General features: G+C 50.1%; 3 protein-coding genes and 1 pseudogene across 4 annotated transcripts, besides 1 other annotated feature; 1 reads left to right on the plus strand and 3 right to left on the minus strand.

The window, feature by feature from the left end:
• Window positions 1-4,326: 4,326 nt before the first annotated feature.
• NCS54_01513000 lies at window positions 4,327-5,514 on the minus strand (annotated as a pseudogene). The gene is made up of 4 exons: window positions 5,404-5,514; window positions 5,049-5,333; window positions 4,640-4,966; window positions 4,327-4,590 (listed from the first exon to the last, which is right to left on the minus strand).
• Window positions 4,327-5,514: a sequence feature.
• Window positions 5,515-5,934: 420 nt separating this feature from the next.
• Window positions 5,935-7,023, minus strand: NCS54_01513100 (Zn(2)-C6 fungal-type domain-containing protein; the record flags this gene model as incomplete). The annotated part of the gene is made up of 2 exons (XM_053160236.1): window positions 5,935-6,105; window positions 6,169-7,023. 2 exons carry the CDS (start codon window positions 7,021-7,023, stop codon window positions 5,935-5,937), a joined length of 1,026 nt encoding a protein of 341 aa, XP_053016211.1.
• A 2,322-nt stretch (window positions 7,024-9,345) lies between these two features.
• On the minus strand, window positions 9,346-10,819 carry NCS54_01513200 (EST1-DNA-bind domain-containing protein; the record flags this gene model as incomplete). Its single annotated transcript, XM_053160237.1, has 2 exons — window positions 9,579-10,819; window positions 9,346-9,529 (listed from the first exon to the last, which is right to left on the minus strand). The coding sequence occupies exons 1-2, from the start codon at window positions 10,523-10,525 to the stop codon at window positions 9,346-9,348; spliced, it is 1,131 nt and encodes a 376-aa protein (XP_053016212.1). The 5' UTR covers window positions 10,526-10,819.
• Window positions 10,820-13,485: 2,666 nt separating this feature from the next.
• On the plus strand, window positions 13,486-14,115 carry NCS54_01513300 (LysM domain-containing protein; the record flags this gene model as incomplete). Its single annotated transcript, XM_053160238.1, has 3 exons — window positions 13,486-13,702; window positions 13,758-13,875; window positions 13,923-14,115. The coding sequence occupies 3 exons, from the start codon at window positions 13,486-13,488 to the stop codon at window positions 14,113-14,115; spliced, it is 528 nt and encodes a 175-aa protein (XP_053016213.1).
• Window positions 14,116-14,192: the final 77 nt, after the last annotated feature.

The following is a 14,192-nucleotide window of genomic DNA, read 5'->3' on the forward strand; positions in this document are numbered from 1 at the left end:
CCACCTGTCACGGAGCAGGCCACACAGCCCTCACCACCATCAGCTTTGGCCTCGGCGCCGTTCCGGTTACGCTTGCCTGCCACGGCATTTTCTCTAGTTGCGAGACCATGTGCCTGGGTAACACGGTTCCCACCGCCGCAGGGACTCCTTTTTGAATTATATCTTTTACAGAGCTCATGGTAGGTCTTATCGCGGTAGTCATGGAGGCAATAGTCAGTAGAAGGAAGTCAGTCGCGATAGGCTGGCGGCGGGGTACTTGTCAAGCTCCAGAGACCTTCACTTACTATTGGAGGAAACTTGTCAAGATCAGGTTGTTGGAATGAAGCCAAAATTAGGCAAGGATCACGATGAACGCGAATGACCTCAACTTGCATCAGGCAGCAGCCTGCTGCCTATGAGAACAACAGATTGGACACGAGTATAAGAGACCAACCTTCGTCGCTCCTTAGATATGGGGGGAGCAATATAATCTACACTGATCTTTTATTTTCAATGTCTGCATTCATGTATCAGTCCTAGGTTGACAGTACTCGAGAGGCGAAGGACGATGCTTACTCAATAATAGGGCGTCTCTCTTTCGGCGACGAATTCTAGGCCTCGAATGATCGGTCAGCGGCCCTTGGGAGACTCGATGGCTCTCGGGTGTCTCAGGCGTCGCGTCAAGCTTCCAAAACCGTGATCACGACAAGGTCATGCCAAAGGAGTAGGGTTGCAGCAAGGAACTAGTTGCGTAGAGGCCCGGAGAGGGCTTGATCGTTTCTCGCGAAGGACTCGGGAGAGACCTCGTTGCTAGGTTGAAGTCTGCCGATGCTGATGGTGGAAACAGACACGTTGAGAAGGAATAGATGGCTCAATGGCTTTGATGGTTTTTTCGGTTGATGCTGGAGAATTGCGCTTACCGGCGTCTACCCAGAGGCTTTTATACAATATGATCGGCAGAAGACTGATTTTTTCCAGAAGTTTTCTGAGCATTGATCTGGGGTGATCCTCGAAGAGCGTCCCTGACTTCCGTCTTCTTCGGGTCGAAAGACACGCCGTTTGCCGCGCCCCAGCGCTCTATCTCGTCAAAGGAACTGGATGCCATAGCGGTGGTTTCGTCTACTGCATCGCCTATAGACAGGATAGCTGTGTCGTCTGCGTAGCCGAAGCGACCCTGGGGTTACCCAATCGGTAGGTGGGCTCTATGTAGAGCAGAAATATGATTGGTGTCAGACAATTGGCTCCACAGGGATCATTGATGGCACTAGTCAATTGATGAGAATTATCTAAGGAGCAAGAACTCAATGGCAAGACGCGTTGAGTCGTGCAGCTCTTTATACACAAATGAAAGTGTTGCCTGTTTAGGCAGTAGCAGCTGCCCTGCGGGCAGCTGCACTAGTGGGGCCAGGGCTTGATATGCGACATTCTCATCAATTGACGGGTGCCACCAATGATCCCTGCGGAACCACTTGTCTGACACGGTGTAAATGGTATCACGTTCTGTATCACATGATACTTTTTTTTTAACCCCTGAATTGGAGGCAAATTGATTTTAATCTCTTTTGCGCTACGTCTTATATTTAGACCCGACTCATACTACCAATTGACCGATAATACCGTTATTCCTCACGGTCTTAGCCGTTTGGGAAGAACTCCGTTATCTATTTCCGACTACCGTAGAAACTCGAGAAATTGACGGGCTTGGCAAAGTGGAACAGGCCCGCCAACCCCGCCCGCTATACCCTCAAGGGTTAAAGCTGATGAGGCTCATCGGGATGCCGATATCAGAATAATGCCTCATCCGGGGTGTCAATTTCCACTGTTTTTTGACGATTGAAACGGTCTAACATATCTTCAGGTTGCAAGGATGGTGTTGAGCCCAAAAGATCCGAATATACAGGCGACACCAAAGCCCAAGCGAGGTCCAAAGCCCAAGCCGCCTTCTCAGCGGAAATCGAAGCCGTTTTCGCCCCTCAAGCGCAAAGAAGAAACGCACTCTCGTGATAAGAAGGTGCGAGTGTTGCTTTTTCTCCTCAACCACCGCATCTACGATCCAAATCCAAACACCTGGGGCTCTCAACGCGTTTAATTTGCCGATGGATATCGTCAACCTTACATTTCTGAGGCGGCAAAGTGGTTCTTAGTCAGCGAAAATACGGTCCAAAAGTGGTGGCAGCAGCGGGATAAGATCCTCGGCGTTGTTCCCAAGGAGACTGCTTGGAGGCCGCAGTGGCCGGAGCTTGAAGATGAGTTATTTAGGCGCTTCGTTCAATAAAGATCAGAGAAGAAAATCATTATGGTCTCTTGGTTCCGTATAACGGCCAAATCCCTCTTTGGAGAGCTCTATCCAGAACACGAGCAGCTTTTCGGTTTCTCTAATGGATGGTTCCTGAACTTCAAGAAAAGGCACCGCATCGTTAAACGCCGTATCACCAACCAAGCTCAGAAGACCCCTGAGGAATATCGTGCTATTGTCAATAGCTTCTTACGTTTCCTACGCCGGAACACGCAAAGAAGAACGTCGCTACCGCCGGAAGAGCCTCCTAAGTTCCCCTACCGGCCGTATGAGAAGATCTCTGATATCCTTGACTCCCCACAACGCCGCTTTTATAATAATTGCATCCTCAACGTCGATGAGACTCTAATACCATTTGAATATCTTGATGGGTCAACATATGCGTTATCGGGCGAGAAGACAGTGTCGGGCAAGACCGGCAAAAGTGGTTGGAGCAAGAGGAAAGGCACCCTTATTCTCCTAATCTCCGCTGATGGATTTGGCCGGTTAAAGCCAAAGCTTATCTTCGAAGGAGCTGAGCCACTAAAGGGAAAGATTCTACAGAGAGAGGGGCATCTTTATCATCTAGGAGTCACAGTTGAATTCAACCCAATAGCCTATAATAATGAGAAGCTGTTCCTGAAGTGGCTAAACGAGGAGGTTATCCCCTGCAAAAGGCTATATAGGGAATTTATGCTTGTTTTAGATGTGGCTAGCTTTCATAAGACTGATAACGTCACGATGCTACTAGGCTAGTCAAAGATTCTCCCGGCTATGATCCCTCCCGGCTATACGAGTCTTCTTTAGCCTCTCGACGTATCTATTAACAAGCCATTTAAGCAGTGGTTACAGCAATTTGCAGATGAATGGATAGCTGAGAGAGATAACGACCCGGTCCGCAGTTCTAAACCGTGGACTCCCACTGGAGGGCACACGCCTCGCAAAAGTAGTGGCCACATTGGGTAACCACAGGTTGCTTGTAAGGCCCTTCGCAGATATTGCAGAGAACCGGAATGCTGTTCAGAACTGTTTCGTCATCCTCACGGGCGCTATCTTGACGGAGTTGATCCTTGGTGGCGCCGGCCCCAACGGTGCCGCCAGCGTCTTTCTCCTTTTTCGTGCCTATCTCCCATTCCCTATCCAGCTGCCAGCCTTGTTTCATGTCGCTTCGATCATGAAGGAATACGCAAGAGTCGCCAAAGCCACACCAGTCAGTCTTTTTGTAGTCTTTGCACACGTCGCGCGCGAAGTCTGTGGTGGTGATGATGCGCACGTTGGAGGCGGCACGAGTTGGCCCCTTTGTCGTGGGCTGATCATACCAGTCCTTTCGCTTCGTTGCATCGTTTGTATTTGATAGTGGTATGTCACGATTTGCTCGGAAGGCCGTAGGGCCGTGACTTTCGCTCCTGGCCTTGGCATTTGCAGCTGAGTCGGAGACTAAACCCTTCCTCGCGCGCTTGACTCGGGGGACCTCTGAAGGATTGTCCTCTCCGCTGGAAGAAGAGGAATCATCCGAGCTTTTAGAAGTTGGTGATATTTCTGAGCTTGCCGGCCGCTATTTCAAGTTCTCCTTTGGTCGTCGTCCTCTCTGTTTGAAGATAATGGGTGCAGTCGCTGTGGTTTTGACGATGCTTGGACTGGCTTCTGAAGCCATAGCCATTTCTGTGGAGGGTACCTCGACCATAGAGGTGATTTTTGCGGCCAAGACCAGCAAGAGTTTTGTGGTATGGTGACACCTGGGCAGATGGTGACTGATGAGTTGAGCGTTTCACGTTGGGACAACAACACTCTGTCAGTGGCGCCCCCCTTCCGAGATGATTTTCCAGTCCGCCTCACCTACTCCGCATTGTTGATACTTGTCCAACCTTGCTGTCTTTATATATTCCTAAAACCAAAGTGAATTAGGCAGAAGAGGTAAAAATGCAATCACTTCTCCTTTATGCTAATTATTCCACTACTGGGCCACACCGATGCAGCTGTGTTAAGTTCATATCCTACCCAGCCTTATATTCTCCCACTTCATCGATCCTAGCCGCTCATCGGAGCATGCTAGCTAACAAGCTAGCACTGGATCAAGAATAAACAGCCTTGACTCTACCGTAGAAAACATCTTCGACATGCTTCTGGAAAGGCGAAGCAATGACGTCAGGATAAAGCTCCTTCGCGTCGATATATCCCAAGTATTTCGCATGTTCAGGAGTATTATCTCCTCGAATGCCCAGAAGGTATTTGTACTGCGACATACCTAGACTCAGCATGACCGTTCCATCCATATTGCCCTTGGCGACCTCCGCTTGACCCTCCGTGATGGTCTTGAGCAGGTCCTCCTTGGACACCTATAAAATGTCAGTTCGAGGCTCTCGCGAATATGGGAAGGCCACATACATATTCTCGTGGAACAGACTCTCCGCTGACCCTCTCAAGAGTTTCCCACACTTCGTTCTGGGTATGGACTTCGCTGTGCAGGAAAACCGTTTTATTCAGCGTCCTCGGGTCAGCAATGATTCTTGCAACATATTTCCCGATGTCGCGGTTATCCGTAAACGCCCAGGGGGTATTCCCATCGCCAATAATCTTGGTGGTGGAATATTCTGCCTTGATGGCGAATTTCCCAGAAGGCAGGGCTGGCAAGGACAGCTGGTACCACCAGCCAGCGTCAATGGCGGTATACGGGAGGTACAATCGTTTGATATGGTCCAGAATGTCTTCTTTCTGTAGTTTGGAAGTCTGATTAGCTAATTTGAACTCGAACACCTCCTCGACATGGATTAAAGGTTTTGATCAGATCTCTTACCATCTCCCTAGCCATCATGACACCTCGGGGTGGACAGCAGGGGCCAAACCAGCTGGGCACGTAGCGGCCTACTCCAGCTGCATATGCTGCTGCAATGAGTGCCATCTCTTCCTCAAGCTGTAGCAAGGTCATGCAGGCGATGACAACGTCCATTCCGACAAGCGCCTGAACTAAGGGATCCGATGACGCCTTAAGTTCGACCGGCTTGATAATGACACCGCGCTCCGCATACTTGGTGTATTCGGGTTTGCCAGCGGATGCTGGCCGCGCCAGAGCGGTTAACTCCTACGTTGTTGTCATTAATCCGATGAGCCGTATTAAAGAAAGGAGAAGCAGTGTAAAATAACGAACATACAAATTTGCCAGGAACTTCCAGAAGCCCGTTCACGAGAGAAGAGCCGGTCACACCGGACGCGCCTGCAATAGCGACTCGAATTTTAGCTGCCATACTTGGTTGACTTGTTCGGGCTTTGTTGAGTGAAGTTGTTTGGTGTGTAAAGCGATGGAGGAATGAACGGAAAAGCGTCCATCTCAAGTCATCTTATATGTCTCTGGACATCTAACAAGTCTCCCTAGTCTAAGGACATTCGGTGACAGGAAATCCGCAAGTTCCGGGCCACGGACAAACTAGTGCAAGTCTCGGCGAAATCCAACGATTCATGCATGACCCCAAAACTCGGTCTGGAGTCGCCGGACTATTAAGCCGAGATATCTCCCTTTTGAGCAGATACTCCGCTAGATCATGCTTGGCTTGATTACTCCATGTTTCACAACACAACCGAGGGCACGAGTCTAAGACCGAAGGCACGAGTCTAAGGGACACCGTGAGGCGTTAACGTTTGAGGATGTGTAAGGGTAAGTGTGGTCGACATAGTCTCAATTCCTATCACAAAGGCGCTGATATTGCTGTTAACGTAGCAGATACCCGCGACTCAAGTTTCGATAGATAGTCCAGTAACGCATCGAGATGTTTCTTAGCCCGCATTAAGAGATGAGCCGAGTCATTCTTCTGCGTTATTTCAAGAAGGGCTGCACAAACGTAGCGAAGCTTCTCGGCCTGTAGAACATCAGCAAACACACACGATACTTTGAGAACTTTGTAAGAGACAGAGTGGCCTACAAATGGCTCTCCATTCGCTCTAAGCGCGTCGAGAGGGACGCTTGAGACCAAAACCAATAGTTCGTGAGCGATCTCAACTTTTCTCGAGTCTATCGATATTTGATCATCATTCAATCCAACCACACCTAGGAGCTTTGCGGGTAGAAAGCGATCAAGAATCAACATGCAGAGATAATGATACGAGAGCGTAATGTTGGCTCGCTGAATCCAGAAAGCCCGTCTCTGGTGCTTCTCGCACTCACTATCAGCATCACAAATCATCGTTGGCGACTGAAGGTAACCTGGCAAGTCGTCGAGAACACTTGAAAATCTCAAGTATGATTCGGTCAGACTTTTCTTCTGGGCGTCATTTAGCTTTGCGTGTCCGGTAGTCCGAGAACTCGTAGCTAGGAATAGATCCAAGTCGTAGAGAAGACTGAACCCAAGCTTCCACACATCATGGCTCCTTTTAAAACCAGTCACGAGATTCTCTTCAAACTGATCCTTGTTCTCGGGTCGACTTTGATCGAGAAGTGGTGGGCTGTCGTCTGGACAGAACACAGTGCTGAGGTAGCCCAGCATATGAAACTCGGCCAGAGCTTGTTTTCTCCCATTCATGACAGAGGCTGACCGACTGGCTGAGAACAAAAACCAAAACGCGTTGCGACGCAGCTTGGCCTCGATGGGGTCCAGACCATCATACGAGTTCTCGTCGTAGAGGCGCATCTGTTCAGCTAAGCGAATGGCCTTGTCCATGGTATGCCATGCCAGTGCAGAGTTGCCCATCATTTGATAGCAGGATGCTTGAAAGATACGGATCACAAGCGAAGCCGATGTTGGATATGAGATGTCATACCCAGCATAGGGATGAAGCATTGCCTGAGACGAAGCTAAAAACAAGGACCCTATAGTGTCATCCTCGGGGTACACCGCACATGGTCTAAGGTGCGCGATCATGGCGCAGAGAGACGCGGTCAGAGAGTAATTCCGGATGCCGGCAATCATCTCGGACGTCAGCGTCGAAAGGGGTGATAGTGCTTCGTTGGCGAAAGCAGGGAGGTCCAACGACGCTCGAGAGCGGAAAGTAGATTCGCAGATGATTGGCATCAGGGGGAAGACAAATTGCATGTAGAGGCCAATGCAACAGCCAACAGACTGCTCTGCTGTGACTCCTTCCCTTGCAAAGTGCGAAGCAAGATTATCATAACAGATGGTGAGTGGGCTTGGATTGGCAATGACCCCTGGCTCAAGGTGTGTCTCCGGGGGAATTCCAAGACTGGAGCCGGAAAAGTCCGAGATGGCTTGCGGCACACATTCGCTAGGAGTGGGAAGCCCAGGTCCCTCGTCGGATGTGAGCTCGGTCAGTCGGCTTCTAGGCTTGGGACCTCGTTTCCGACGCGGTGCGCAGTATGTGCATAGGAGACCGGACAAGCGACACGGCGAGCATATCGGTGAAGACTGGTCACACTGCATTGAGTCTCAGCAGAGGCTGTTCTACGCGGTAATGTGGATTACCATACCTTGATTTTCCGTTTCCTGCATGAGTCACAAGCAGCCCTCGGCATTTTGATTGCCCTTGAGTCTCGATGTTGATCGACGGTTGGAACGAAAGATGTTGAAGTTGGTTTTCTAATTTCACCGAGGATTATGGGAAATTTGGGTTAGCGGGAGCTGACAAATATCCTCCCCCAGCCTATTTCTCCGAGGCTCAGGCCATATCTTGACCGCTAAATCCCGATTGGCTATCCCTTCAGTTGGCAAGGACCCCCAGTCCGTACTTCGCCCCAGTGTTATTGGGATAACTGGAGTATGAGGTAAAAATGATCTCACTTGTTAGAACACTATGCTATGAGTACTTACTCCCGAGGCAAGGTTTGGTGATAATTGAAGTATCCCTCAGATACATAAATATAACTGGCTCGAACCCCCGAAGTGACCCGGTTGGAGGTCCTTGCCAACTGAAGGGATAACTCAAGGTCGATAACAACTTGCAAGATATGCCGTCGCGGTGGGCATGATACCTGTTGCTTATATGGTCGGCAGTTCTATGCTCACTATGGTCAGAACTACAAAAGGATTCCTCAGCATCTATCAAAGATGACGAATATCCCTTCAATTGTGCGAAGCCTCCCTAATGTAACTTGGCCCAGTGTTACTGCGCTAGCAGGAACCTAGTTTTTTCGCCGCGATAACGTTTTATCTGTTATAATCTTACGCGCAGTCGACTCAAGGTGTCGTTGAAAATCAGTGCTGATACAGGTATAGGCCAGAGAGCTAGTTCTTATTGGGTTAGATCCTTGCCAATGACCACTTGGGAGGCTTCGCACAATTGAAGGGATAGTCCTCTTGAACGAGACTCAAATCATATCCTCCAGCAAGTCGAGGCAGACAATGGCGTGAAAATCGAGAAAATGGCCCTCTTTTACCAGCGAAAGGGGAAAGCTACGGGGCGAGCGAGTTGGATACACAGGTATAATAGGAAATATTTATTGGTGACGTGGTACCATTCGGATTAAGAAGCTTTGTTTTACAGTGGAACTTTGTCTTATTTTCACGCGAGCGCTCGCGGCGCACGCATCCGAGGAAACCTAACTAGAAATCACAATACTAAGAAGAAAACAAGAAAACCAAATTCCGCATCCGATCTGTCCGTAGATCTATATGAAAATCTGCCCGTTTGTGGCTCTAAAAATCTGCTGGGGGGGTTCCCTCGCAGTCGGGCAAGTATAGGTGAACGTGTCTCGCGGCCCGTGACAGGCATCAGGGTAACTCTCTAGAAACAGTCCGTGTTCCCCATGGACGCGACAATTCGAGTCCCTCGGTCGTAAACTAAATCACAACCCAAACTTGAGGAGTGATGAAGCGGGTAGGCCACCCGAGCGGGGGCCAGATGAGCAGCAAGTAGAAATTGCTGACAGAAGCCAATCACATGATGCGAAAAAGTGTCAAGATTCTGGAAGCCAAGCGGTCCATCTCATGGAGATGAACCAAGGACATTGGCAGGGGGAGCCCTCCGGGAGTCCTCCTCTCAACGCTATCGGCCCTAGTGAAAAAGCGGCTGGGGTTCTGTGTGCGATGTATCATATAAGGCTCGTGTATTCGTCTCTCGCCGACTCTGGGCCCTTCGTTGCGATGCCTGAGCCACAGTTTGAGCTCTCGCTCTCCTAATGTGAGCGCCAGACCCTCAGGGATCCAGTCTTATGGAAAGGGTCGGGAGGGATTTGGATCTCGGGAGAAGGACTCAATGGTGTACGGCTCGAAGCGATTTAAAGTGAGGCGTTCATGTAGCAAATACAGAAGTTCGGACATCACCGCGCGAGGCATATCGGGATCGGTGCGAGTCGGGAATAATAACACCGAAAACGCAAGGTGAAAGTGGCGCCTGGGGTTTGGGTCAGCAGAGATTCCCATAAAACACGAGGCCAACTCACGCGTCCCCCCGCCCTCGCCTAGCGGAGAAGAGCATCCATCCAACTTTCACAAAGCCGCTCATGGCAGGGTCAGATAGAGTCATGATACTCTCCCTCACACAAAGTGACTTCGTATAATAGAAAAGCTGCTGCAAGGCATTGGGCCTGGCAAGAATAGCAAGATGGTGGTAGAGCCGCCCGGTGGTAGGAGACTTGTCAGAGGCCTTGCTATACCAATGGCGGCTCACGCCAGTCCAGGTCTCGCGGTCCCGAATACAGTCATCCTCGATCGCCATTCTGTATCGACCCAAGTCTCCCAAGCACTCAATCCATGTATCTTCGAAAGCAGGAACAATCTCATACAAGAGTGCTACAATACTATATGCCAGATACAAAAACGTAAGCATATGCTCTAAAGACGCAGGAAGCCTATGTCTCAGAAGTTTAAGGAAGGAATGGATGCCGTGGCGCCACACGCGGGCAGGCATGGCGTATTTGGATGCCAGTCGTCGAAGTGCAGGGCTTGCGGACGGATGTTGGCTGGCGAGAAAGAAGTCATGATGCTCATGCAACAGTGTCCTGTGCAGAGCGATCAGAACTTGCCACTGGTCGTTATTGAGCTTGGGATTAGACTCGGCGTTGGAGGATTGTGCATTGTCGACCTCTATACATTTTGTTTCAACCATAACAAGGCCAGCGTATATACCCTTTACTTCCGCGACTAATTGGTCTTGGGAAATGGGTCTGGTGTCTGGCTGGTGCATCAAACTTAATGAAGACGCAGACTCATCCTCGCGGGTTGGTGGATGTGTGGACGAATGGGAGAGTATTGGTGTCTCCCCAACATTGTCTTGTTGGACCGTCCTTGGTCGGGATCGGTTCGTGCTGGGCGTTTCGTGTTTGGTGAGCTTGAACGTGTCGGAGGAGGGCATCAACGCTTCGCCAGCTCTCTTTCTCGATGCTCGCATAGCGACATCCTCAGGCAGAGGCTGAGCATTGAGTTTTCGCTTCGAGTGCAAAACGCAAGCGAATCGGTCCTCGGTTTCGGAGCAACGCCTTGAGTCGCGTTTTCGGAGGTGGTCTACCCATTTATCCGTAATGGAAGAAGTGGTGGTGCAGGTGGGAATTGGCCATGATTCGAAATGACCGACATGGTGATGGCGACTGGGAGGAGAAGAGCGACATCCGTCACTGATGGCTGAAGCCCGAACACGAGAAGACCCCAAATCATCAGAGCTCTGAACATCAGCTGCATCAAGAACCTGGGTCGGCCAAATTCGTCAGTAGCAGCACCAAGAAACACTTCACATAGCTCACATCTGAACGAACTCTCGGTGGATCGTTAGAAGGGCTATTCCAGTAGCCTTCCACGCAAGCAGTGTCCTATGACCGTAAGAGGATGCCTCTGGGTCTCAGTAGGGAAACGATCTTATAAGCATGTGGCGATCGGAGCCCATGACATGCGCTCTTCCTGGCTTCGGAAGAGAAGGACCAGAATCGAGAGGTAAGCGTTGAACGGGAACAGGCATTGCTTCATGCGAATTGCAAACCTATACTCGGCCTCAGCCAGGGGTGAAGAGAGCCACGGCGATTTGGCGAATGCGAAAACGCTTGAAGGAAGTGCTGCAGGACCGTAGCAATACGAGAAAAGGCTGGGAGCAATGGCAGCAAAATTGAAAGTGACGAGAGGTCAAAAACAGTTGGCGAGGGGGGCTTCAAAAGAAATGAGGGTGAAGTCGCAGGTTATGCTACAGAAGGAGGAGTGAGGGCTGAGGAGGAGGAGGAAAAGGTAGTGGTGGTGTGGTGGTGAGGAAGAGGATGAAGAGCTAATATGATCCGGACGAAACAAGCTTGTATGTACATTTACAAAACCAGATGTGAGACTGTGCATTGGGGGGAAACTTGGCGCTGCCTTAGGTCACGTCACGGCAGGTGTGCAACCTTTCAAATACTGAGGGGCCTCGTAAAGGAGGCGAACCACCGAAACAACCAGACAACCTACTGGGCGAACTATTCACTCGGCGGTGGCTTGGCTGCCTTGCCGCGTGTGCGTACACTATTGGCGCAGCTCTGTTTACCCCTCTCAGAGCCTGGTGTGCCTCTTCAGTAATCAGGCTCCGGCGGATGCGGCTCTGCTCTGAGTTGCCATCTCCTTCTGTCGCCCCCCTTCCGTGTTCTCTTGCAACAATCTGATCCTCCACCATCACACTCCGCTGCTTACTTTCTAATAACTTGGAGAAAAAGCCGCACAATCTTTGATGCTCAAGATCACAGCCTCCTTACCGCGATCCCAACTTCCTTCTTCCAACGGGTCGAGCTCTATGTCGATAGTGGAGCAGGCCAAAGCCCAACATGTCTCACCTTGTTCATGGTCAACTAGGGATCAAAAGCCAATCGTGGCCGGCTCGGATCAAAAACGAACGGTTCAGTGGGCGATTGGAGTCAGTCGCCATCATCAACCTCCTCTACTCCAAACCAATATCCTCACGACCTTGGCTTTGGGCTCGACCATAACTACTAGCCTCCTACCTAGGCTCTTCCCTAGAACCTCTGCCAATGGTGGAACTTTCTGGACAGAGTTTCCGGCACGTCTCTTGTCCCGTGATGAATGGCATTATGCTGACCTCTTCCTCGGTTGACAGGCATGCGATTCCACATCTCTCCAGGCGCCGACGATACTACCCTCATTTCTACGCGCGGCCTTCACCTGCGAGACCCTTCTACTGATCTTGTGTGTGGCCATGTTGATACATTGGATCTGCATCTCTGCACTTTTCCAAACCACACTCTGGAGGGAACGATACCTGCCGACGGCTCTGTATGCTGTCGCGGTAGTCATGATACCTGCAGTCTTCGCGGTCGACTCAGCAGTTCTCTTCCTTCAGGTTCTTCCTGCCATCTCAGATATTTGTGCCGTTGCTTGTTTGGGTTTGGACTCTCTTGCCCAACGAGAGCAAGGCGCAACAATGGCATGTCTTCAACAGTAAGACTCTGGAGGCAAGACATGTCGCGGATCGCATCCGCACTGGATACTGAAGTATTCCTGGTTCAGGACAATGGTACATGTTCAACGTCTTTTCACTTGGCCGCTCTCTTTTGCATTATGGTTTCACGCCCTTCCACATAGATTCATGTTGTATCTCAATTCAATGACACACCAGCCTTCATTGTGACTACAGTACTCAAACTGTGCCCTCCAAATGAACAATCGTCTGTGAAAGTAACGTCGATCGCCCTCTTTGTACCTTCTTCCCTTCTTATTTAGTCCCAACATACCAAATCAGTATCATATGTCTAGCAGATCATCCGCAGGACCTCATTGCTGTCCCAATCTTGACACTTCTCTGTTTAGCAGCACCTCATTGAATCTGAGTCTCGTGGTTTCTGAGCCTGAAACACATTTCGAACGTGGACGTTTGGTCCTTGCTGATATTTCAACAGGCTTTTTATCCTGGTTTAATTACGTCCCTTGTTCAGCTGGCCCATGCGTAGATCCTTCGCAAGGATTTTGTTCCTTTGGCGTCGATCCGAAGCAATAAAACCGACCCGTTTATTCTAACAATGGTCTTTTTATTGGTTGTTGCCTGGCCCACAATCTTAAGGATCTTGCACCTATACGAGGGCCCTACTTCAAGGCTTGTTGCTCACATTTCTTGTCTGCTGTAAACCCTCCTTTCTTGGTGTTCTTTTTTCCCCTTCAACTTTACGCTTTATTGCTTTAACCTTCAGCCAAGCGAGAATCTAGGATTGATAAACCGCAAAAATGAAGTTGAGGCAATGTCCGTCTATGCTGCTTTCACTCATACTCGCCGTTGTTCTCTCTACCTCTTCGTTCGCAGCGGAAACAACGAGTACCGGTACCGGAGGATGTAAACTATTTACTTGGGAGCCCAGTACGACTGGAAGTACTTTTCGCCACAAACGGCCTATGGCCACACCCAGTGTGCCGCGCAAGAGGCAGCTCGCGGCGGGAGATATCAACTGCCGGGACTGGGGCGAAACATATGAGCACGTTGGTGAATCGACGTGCCAAAAACTGGCCGACCGCTATGGTATAACCCTTGGTACCTTTTACGAACTAAATCCGATCCTGGAGTCAGATTGCAAGAAAGTCAGGCCCTACACGCAATATTGTCACAGAGGATGTAAGTCGAGATCTTCCCCACTCTTAGCTCGTGGGTGATGCTGAAAGGAATCCAGTCATTGAACCATTGAGGGCGCATGGCGGAAAGTGTGGCCCTCTATACAACAATGCAACTTGCCTTGGCACTGATAAAGAATGCTGCAACTCCGAAACTTGGACATGCGGCGACCGAGAGTACGTTTCCCTCCTGTCTTGAGGCACATCGCTGACCGCGTCCGAAGACGAGACTGCACCCCAAGTCTCTGCTACAGAGGTGCCGGCACCTGCTTTCTCCGCGCCGTCGTCTCAACTGACGGCATTTGTGGCCTGGTCAAGAATCGGTATACGCTCCGTGTCTGTGGAGAGTGGGGAAACTGCTGCAATCTTCAAGGGAAATGCGGCTCGGGGCCTGACTTTTGCGGCAAAGGTTGTTGAAATGAGCATATTGTGTTGTATTAAAGAAGAAGAAAGATTGATGTTAACCACCTGAAACTATTGACAAGAAGACATCC

Source organism: Fusarium falciforme, chromosome 14 (genome assembly GCF_026873545.1).
Source record: "Fusarium falciforme chromosome 14, complete sequence".
NCBI lineage: Eukaryota > Fungi > Ascomycota > Sordariomycetes > Hypocreales > Nectriaceae > Fusarium > Fusarium falciforme.